At 50.0% G+C, this 9,017-nt stretch overlaps 1 protein-coding gene across 1 annotated transcript; it reads left to right on the top strand.

Annotated features, from left to right (window-relative positions):
• The first annotated feature begins 4,579 nt into the window (after positions 1-4,579).
• MYC (MYC proto-oncogene, bHLH transcription factor) lies at positions 4,580-8,721 on the top strand. The gene is made up of 3 exons (XM_071738378.1): positions 4,580-4,874; positions 5,765-6,473; positions 7,573-8,721. The coding sequence occupies exons 2-3, from the start codon at positions 5,780-5,782 to the stop codon at positions 8,145-8,147; spliced, it is 1,269 nt and encodes a 422-aa protein (XP_071594479.1). The 5' UTR covers positions 4,580-4,874; positions 5,765-5,779; the 3' UTR covers positions 8,148-8,721.
• The last annotated feature ends 296 nt before the right edge of the window (positions 8,722-9,017 follow it).

The raw sequence follows: 9,017 nt of genomic DNA on the forward strand, positions 1-9,017 counted from the left end.
TCTCATTTGTCATGCACTTAAATCAGTGCAGATTTCCTGTAATTCACCCATAATCCACAGATGGACAAAATTATCTTGTATCAAGGAATGCCAAACTACTGGTGTTACCTCTGTCCCTCCCAGTAACCCATGTCAAAAGGTGTTAATTTGTGTAGGAAGGGCTGATTCAAACTCTACTGGTATTTTAGGAACTTGCTTCAATGGGACTTAGATTAGTTTACAGGTAATTTAGTTAAGGAACAAAAATATGTAGCACTACCTAGCTGCCTAGATTTTTTAATAGTTGTATACACATCTGAATATTATTTTTTTTTTATCTAGTTTAGAACAAACTAATCAAGGGTTTCCTTGTCTGGAAGTAAACAAAAATTTGATACCCAAGTAACCGCAATGGTTTGAAAGAACTGCAAAGTGAGTGAAACAGTCTGTAAACAAAATTAAATTAACAGTTGCAGTATTTTTACCCTGCACACCATGGAAAGACCAAATCTGGTGAGAAAGATCTTATGCTCTGTATTCAAGAAAAGTTAGAACAAATACAGACCTGTGTGATGCTAGACTGCCTTTAAAAGCACTTAATGCTTCAGTTCCACTAAAGTCTTGATTTCATATGCACTGTCAGATTAAAAAATTAACTCTGAAGCAGGGTCAAAATATAAAATGTTCAGTTTTAACTACCAAAAAATTAAGAGTCCTAACTCTGGACTTCCTCTCAGTTCTGTGAGGGAGATGGTACTCACTGCAATGCGAGGGAGTAATTTGATATCAACATCACACCTTTCCCCATCCCTCTCCTGATCTAGTCTTTTTCTAATTTTTTTCTGTGTATTTTCCTTTTCCTGTTGGGAATAAATGGTTTGAATTTCTCCCCAGTGAGGATCACAGGCTGGCAGGTTATAAGAACCATGGTGCAGAGACACTGTCATGTTTGCTGCAAGTACACTTGGGCACATGTGAGAAAGTAAAACAAATAAATTATACCAGATCTCACTTTCACTGACCCCATGACATCATGGTCTGAAGGTCGACATCTACAAGGTGATGATGAAACCAGCCTTGAATACCAACAGCAGGTGAGAGAGTACTCTTTCATATGCCCTATTTCTGGTTTAAAACTAGCAGTATTTTATCTTATTTTATTTTTATATACTGTTGTGATCCTCTCTTTCATATTTACTCATGACAAATCAACCACAAACTACTTTGCTGTTTCCTGCAGACTGTATTATCATTCTGAAGACATCCAGCTCATGGCTGGGGCTTCTATACTGGGACAGTAATGATGAGAATGGCAGTGGTGCTGGTCCCTCTATGTCTTCAACAGGAGGTGTATTTCAGTTGCTTTTTTTCACCAGCTACACAGACAAGTGACAGTGGCCTTCCCAGATATCTGCACTGCTCCTTCACACTGAGGTAGTCCACTGAGATGGTACTTGTTGGACTATCAGATATGCAATGGTGTGCTAGCCTATTCAGTGGCTCTGAGTGCAAAGACCTCGTTTGGGTAAATCTCTCATACAAGAGGTTAGGACTTTCTGGGAATAATTCATATCCAGTTAGTACTTTCCTGTTGCTCACCAGTGGAAGACCAACAATCTGCAAAGCTGTGGAGAGGTCAAGTTAATATTTTAGCAGAAATTTCTGAAGATAGCTACAAGTTCATGGTGGCCCTACAATTATTATATGGCTTATCATCCACTGAAAAAGAAATTGCAGATATCTCCCGAAACTAAAACACACAGTATGTGGCATAGGCACGTGCAACATTTTGACTTTTCTCAGGGGTTTCCAGATACAGAGAGGTGTGATAGCTTTTTCCACCTTCTCCACTTCTCTCTCAGGTTTTGCTTTCATTTCTGCTTCTCACAGGTTCTCACTCTCCCATCACACATAAATTCCACCCAGGGCTCAGCTCAGCCCGGCCCCCTTCCATTTCCTATTTATCACTTAACCCATCGTGTCAAAACAATCATATTGAATTTTCTGTCTCCTTAATGTTATATTTCTATATTTATTCTTTTTATAACAGCTATTTTGTCAAAATGGCCTTTTTTCTTAAGATTTATACTTACTGTTTTCGTACCTTGCCTGTGTTCTTTTACAGCTGGGGCTGAACATAAGATATCAGAGTGAAATATCTTTCTTAAACTGTGCTAAAACACAGCCTAAGAGTTGGGCTGGCAGACCTCAGAGCTGACTCCCCAAGAAGAAGCAAGCTTACAGTCTGCATGAGACCTGAAGAAGTCATAGAATATTTTAAAGACTGTTTCCTCTGAAGGCTATATCTTCCAATAGCCCATTTATTCCAGTCCTCTTTCCTGTTTTTCTATTCATACGAACACAGGGTATTTTAAAAGTCCATCTGCTCATGTTACTTATTCCTCACTTGCAGTCATAATACTCTGTGATACTACAGCTAATTGCTCTTTCTATGATTATATTGCAATCACGAATGGGACTATAATTTTCAACGCTATCTGTACTGGACTAGTTTCAGAACATTTCTACTGTTACCAGCTCTGGCTGAACTTCAATGGCTTTTACAATTTTGAGGACATTTATTGTGTATCTCGTTATCCTGATGCTGTTCTTAAACAGATGAAAGCGTCCACACTTGTTTTAAACTAGTTTTCATTGGATTAATTTGGATCTGGTACCTTTCTGTCTGCACCCAGGCCAGGCTTCAGGCGCCTTATTTCCATTCACAGCAAGGTCTACTACAGACAGGGGGTGATGTTTTTTTTTAAATAGAACAATGTATTCTAAGCCATCTCAGAGCAAGAGTAAATCTGATTCTGAAAATGCCAGTAGGTGAAACATATACGTCATGACTAGACAACAGCTCTTGGTTGTTTACCACCCTTTCTCCCTAAAATTTTACTCCTTTTTGACCAACAGAACGGGAGAAAATGGTCCAAATTTTTCTTGCAGCTTGCTCTGTGAGGAGTTGAGGAGTTTGATGTTTGCAAACGCTGATCAGCAGAAATAGTTGCCAAAAAAAAACAAAAAAACCAAAAAAAAAAACAAAAAAAGAGAGGGGAGGGGGGAAGAGAATTTTTTTTTTGGGGGGGGGTGGGGAGGGTTAGGAGTGTGTAGCCCAGGTCGCAGCGGGGTAGGGGGTGGCCACAGGTGCGGGGCGGGGGTTTGCAGGTGCGGGGCGGGGTCTCGGCGCGGCCGGGAGGGGGCGCGATGTCCCCGCGATAGCGGCGGCGGCCGTGGGAACCCGGGGCCGCCCCCCCGCACCCGGCCGGGGGTGGGGAAGGGGCTCCTCCCGCCTCACAGGGTGGCCCCGGTTCCGCATCACAACCCCAAGGCTTGTGCTTAGGAATAAGCTGTGGAGGAGGAATAAATAAATATACATAGAGGATTAAAAAAAACCCAAAACGTGGTGATGCCCGTGGTGGGCACGGGACAGCCGCCTGGAAACGTTCTGGGGTGGGGGGGAACACTCCAGGCTGTCCTTGGGGGTGCGGAGCCCCTCGCAGCGCCGGGGCGGAGGGGGTGGGCAGGATGCGCGGGGCGCAGCTCAGCGGCGGGGGAACTGCAGGTGCGTAAAGCGAAGTCGCGCCCGCCCGTGTGGCGGGAAGGAGCCGGGAGTCTCCGTGGGGGGCACTGGCAGCTGCCGGTTTGGCGGCATCGGGGTCCCAGTGGGACCCGCAGCGATGGGAGGAGAGCGCCCCGTCGGGGCACTACAGCAGCCTCGAGGCCAAAAGGAAGGGTTCACCCCGGGGTGGAGATAGGGCGCCGGTGGGGATCATAGCAGGGGCGGTAAAAGACCGGGGTGTGGGCACACCCGTGGGACCGTCAAAGGAAGCACTGCTGCAAGGTGACCCCCGTGGGGCTCTGCCTCCGCCCCCCAGCAGTTTCCTTCTCCCGGTTTAATCCTCTGCAGGCGCCTGCAGAGGCGGGATAATCAAGCGGCGACCGGGGCAGGGGCTGCCCGAGCCACACACGCTTCTTTGTGCCAGGAGTCAATGCCTTCCTCTCGGCCACCACCCCCTCCCTCAGCGCGGCCGCTGGCCCTCGGTTTGCGACGAAGCCCCTTTAAGGAGAGTAGAGGGGAAGGTGAAGCCCCTTCCCCTGCAGCCGCCATCGGGGGGCATCGTGCTCTGCCTGCTGGAAAGCTGGCGGGAGGTGTGGAAGGGCGAGAAGCTGCCTTTTAATCCCTACTAGGGTTTTCTTATTTATTTATTTTTTCTTACTATGTTTACTTCCGACCTCTCCTTGTGCGGCTCGTAGTAAAAAGGCAAAAAAACCAATAGTAAAATAAATAAAAAAGCCCGCGGAGCGCTGCATCGCCTCCCCCCGGCCCTTCTCCCTCCCTCCCTCCCGGCAGAGGCTGGGCCAACAGCGCCGGCGCGGATCTCTCCGCATTCAGCGAGAGGGAGGGTAGAAGAGGCGCGGAGCAGTGCGGCCGCCCCCTCGCGGCGCACCCTCCCCGCGGCGGGAGCGCGCAGGGTGCGCGACAGCCAGGGGCGGGAGGGCGGGAGCGCGCAGGGCCCTCCGGTGCTGCCCCCGCCCCCGCGGCAGCTCCCGCCCGCCTCTCGCCGGCGCTTTAAAGGAGGAAAAGCAAGTAAACTTCTATTGTACCGGACAGAGCGCGCCGCGCTGCCTTGGACCCTACAATCTGCTGCACGCCGAGAAGGCGGCTTCGCTCCGCTGCTGCGTGTGTTGTTCTTTTTAAAACGTGGTGGGAAGAAGAGATTTACATTCTCCCGACGTTTTGTCTTTTTTTTTTTTTTTTTTTTTTTCCTCCTTTCCGGCGTTTCTTTTTAATTTTTTTATTATATTTTTTTGCCCTTGTTCTGTTGTTCCCCGTACCTCCTGCAATAATTGCCTCGCTACGTTTCGCAGCTGGCGCGTTGGAGAAGCCGGTGAGTTGCGGGGTTCTGCTTTTCCCATCACTCGCTCTCCCGTTTGGACTGACACGGGTTGGTGACACCCGGGCTGCGGCGGGGCTGCGCTCCGCGGACGTGGATATCGACGGTGCTTCCCCAGGGACACTCTCCTCAGCCGGGGCACCGGCGTTTCCCATCCTTTTCCTTGCTCTCGGATTTATTTTTCTTTCTTTCATTTTGGGGATAGGGAGGAGGGAAGCATTTACTTCTCCCGCGTATGCGCGGGAAGGTTATGGTTATTGCATGTATTGCTAATATACGTATATATATGCGTAGATATCTGTTTATATGAGAGGATTTGGCAAACTTTGCCAAGGTCCTTGCCCGTCCCCGTGCATTGCCAGCACGCCCAGGTGGGTGGCTGGCTGGGGAGCCTGGCTCTCGGCAGGAAGCTGCCGGGCGCTCGTCGCTTCTTCCCGCCCGGCTCCCGGGGCACGGGATGGAGATGGAGCTGCGGCCGCGGGAGGGAAGCTGCTCCGAATCGGTGACTCGTGTGAACGCGAAGGGGCGGCGGGCGGGGAACCGAGCCGAGCTGCGGGAGCCTCTCTGTGGGAGTCTCCGTCGCGGGGAGGGTGGTTCGGAGGCCGCCAGTCGACCCCTGGGTAGATCAGATCTTACCGCCCCGTTGCCCTGCTCTGCTCAGAAGGGAGTGAAGGGAGGTCGTGCATTATTTCTTATTATTGTAATTTTTTTTTTTAAATTGCTAAACGCGACTGCGCGTTTCTCCACCGACAGGGCGTTGGGGAGCCGGGAGGGAGCGGTGCGCGCCGGGGGGGCCGGCGGCTCCTCCGAGGCCTGGGGGAGCCGATCCCTGCGGCGGAGCGCGATTCACCCGGCTCATCCCCTCTCCCCTCTCCCGCCCGCAGGCACCAGCAGCCGCGATGCCGCTCAGCGCCGGCTTCCCCAGTAAGAACTACGATTATGACTACGACTCCGTGCAGCCGTACTTTTACTTCGAGGAGGAGGAGGAGAACTTCTACCTGGCAGCGCAGCAGCGAGGCAGCGAGCTGCAGCCCCCCGCCCCGTCCGAGGACATCTGGAAGAAGTTTGAATTGCTGCCCACGCCGCCCCTCTCCCCCAGCCGCCGCTCCAGCCTGGCCGCCGCCTCCTGTTTCCCCTCCACCGCCGACCAGCTGGAGATAGTGACCGAGCTCCTCGGTGGGGACATGGTCAACCAGAGCTTCATCTGCGACCCGGAGGACGAGTCCTTCGTCAAGTCCATCATCATCCAGGACTGCATGTGGAGCGGCTTCTCCGCCGCCGCCAAGCTGGAGAAGGTGGTCTCCAAGAAGCTGGCCTTCTACCAGGAGGCCCGGCGGGAGGGGGGCCCCGCCGCTCGCCCCGGCCCGCAGCCCGAGGAGCCGCCTACGCAGCCGCCCGGCCTCGCCCCCTCCCCCGCCGCTTCGGCCGGCCTCTACCTGCACGACCTGGGGGCTGCCGCCGCCGACTGCATCGACCCCTCGGTGGTCTTCCCCTACCCGCTTAGCGAGCGGGCCCCGCGGGCCGGGCCGCCCGGCGCCAGCCCCGCGTCCCTGCTAGGCGTCGACACGCCGCCCTCCACCAGCAGCGACTCGGGTGAGTGGGGCCCACGCGTGCTCGGGGGGGCAGGGTGATGTAGCCGGGTATGTGTTTGTGTAAAGCTGTGCCCAGTGCCTCCTGGGGAGACGGGCCCCCCGACCGCCTCTCTCCTCACCTCCCTTCCTCCCCCTCCCTCCCCGCGTGGGCTTTTTTAAATGCCACGTTAGCGAGGCAGGGAGAGACTCCCTACGAGTTTATTTCCTGGAAAACCAGCCCAGTTTTCCCTCCAGGGGGGGAGGGATGAAAGAGGGAAAGAAAAAGAAAAAAGAGAAGAAAAAAAAAAAAAAAAAAAAAGGGAGGGGGAGCAGGGGAGAAACTTTCATAACGGGGTCATAGTCGGTCTCCAGCACGGTGTCCCGGGGAAGTTGGCTCCCAGTGCCACCCGTGGGCCGGGAAGGAGTTAACTCCCGCCAGAGAGCCGCGGGGGGAATGTACAGCCAGGGAGGTATTAGTGAAAGTGACTGCAGAGGAGTGAATGGGGCTGGGAAAGTTTTAGAAATACTTCCTTAGGTATTTGACAGCGCGTTCCAGTCCATCATAAATTTGGTTTGAAACTGAGTTTTTAAGCAAAGTGCTACAGCCTTCTCTTTTTTTTTTTTTTTTTTTTTTTTTTATTCACCACTCTTGGGTTTGCCACTAATCAGCAGATCAAGAAAGATTCAGAAAATGTCTCTGAATACACATGTGTGTTAAGTAAGCTTTCTTCTGAGGCGTGGCCAAAGCCTTCTAAATCCTTAATTAAGGGCAGCTTGAGTCTGGGAGCTTTATTGCGGGCGTACTGCTGACAACCGAGGTTAAACTTTCCTGTTATCTTTCATGCGCTCCTTGGAATTACGCAAGATCTTTGCAATTTTTGAAATCAGGGCGCCAGGGTTTGGAGCGCAGTCTCTGTGTCCTATTGCACTTAAAACGTTGCTTCCTTAAAGGAGAGGCTCTTGAGGAAAGTGTGGAGTCCAGCAGCATCAAATGGGTTTAGGAAGGGTTTGTCAATGGGTTTCTCACTGTTCCAGCTCAGCATAACCTTCCTTACAAATACTGCACTCTTGAGTATTTGCTCAGATGACCTTATGGGTATTTTTTTTTTCTCCCCTTGTAGAAGAAGAACAAGAGGAAGATGAGGAAGTTGATGTTGTTACATTAGTTGAAGCGAATGAATCTGAATCCAGCACGGAGTCTAGCACAGAGTCCAGCACAGACACATCAGAAGAGCACAGTAAGCCCCACCACAGCCCGCTGGTTCTCAAACGGTGTCATGTCAACATCCATCAGCACAATTATGCCGCTCCTCCCTCCACTAAGGTCGAATACCCAGCTGCAAAACGGCTAAAGTTGGACAGTGGCAGAGTTCTCAAACAGATCAGCAACAACCGAAAATGCTCGAGTCCTCGCACATCAGATTCGGAAGAGAATGACAAGAGACGAACACACAACGTCTTGGAGCGCCAGAGGAGAAATGAGCTGAAGCTGAGTTTCTTTGCCTTGCGTGACCAGATACCTGAGGTGGCCAACAACGAAAAGGCACCCAAGGTTGTCATCCTGAAAAAAGCGACGGAGTACGTTCTCTCCATCCAGTCAGATGAACACAGACTGATCGCAGAGAAAGAGCAGTTGAGGCGGAGGAGAGAACAGTTGAAACACAAACTTGAGCAGCTAAGGAACTCTTGTGCATAGGAACTCTCTTTGGCATCACTTAGAATAACTCAAACTAGACTGAAACCATCATAAAATATTAATGTTTCTAATATCACTTATGAACTACAACAGTCCACTGAGATGGAACTATTGCAACTGCATGCTGTGCGATTTGACTTGAGACTACACAACCCTGGCTGAATCTCGCAAAGGGTTTGGCCAGAACCTCAAAACTGCCTCATAATTGATACTTTGGGCATAAGGGATGATGGGACATTCTTCATGCTTGGGGATGAACTCTTCAACTTTTTTTCTTTTAAAATTTTGTATTTAAGGCATTTTTTCATACGAGAATCAAAAAGCAAAAAGTTGTCCCCAGATTGCTGTATATATTTACACATCTTATTGCCATGTAAATACCTTTAATAAAGTCTTTATAGAAAAATGTGCAACATTAATACGCAACAGTTGTGGCAACTGGATTTATACTTGTCTTGAACTTCTGTGCCATAACATTTCACAATTTTGTTTTTTATTTAAATACATTTTCTTTTAAAAATTTTTATTTTGTTTTTAGATAAATAAATATTTGCCCAAAATATAATTAGCTAAATCTTGTGTAAAGACTTTGCTTTGTCTCCCATTGTTGTCATTAGATGCTTATTTCCATGATTTCCCTCTCCCTCTCATTGTGTCAGTGACCTGCTGGAAGTCAAGGGGGAGTTAGGTGAGAGGGAAGGATGGTGGGTTTGCAGCTTGGAGGAGCTGAGTTTCTTCCCCCCACCTTCTATTAATTCAAGTAGATAAAATCCTTAAGTCTAAATGTGCTATGTTGGTTTAACCTGCGTTGCCACCAGTGTCTCCATGAATGTTGTAGCAATGTCTGCCTTGGCCGTGGCCATCTGCCTG

The sequence above is a fragment of the Heliangelus exortis genome, chromosome 2 (assembly GCF_036169615.1).
Source record: "Heliangelus exortis chromosome 2, bHelExo1.hap1, whole genome shotgun sequence".
NCBI classification, from domain to species: Eukaryota; Metazoa; Chordata; class Aves; order Apodiformes; family Trochilidae; genus Heliangelus; species Heliangelus exortis.

What these genes read in the sequence shown, in the direction of transcription:
- MYC (XM_071738378.1), top strand. Translation starts at nt 5,780, where the DNA reads ATGCCGCTCAGCGCCGGCTTCCCCAGTAAGAACTACGATTATGACTAC. An exon ending in CTCCACCAGCAGCGACTCGG is followed by an intron (nt 6,474 to 7,572) that starts GTGAGTGGGGCC and finishes CTCCCCTTGTAG; the next exon opens with AAGAAGAACAAGAGGAAGAT.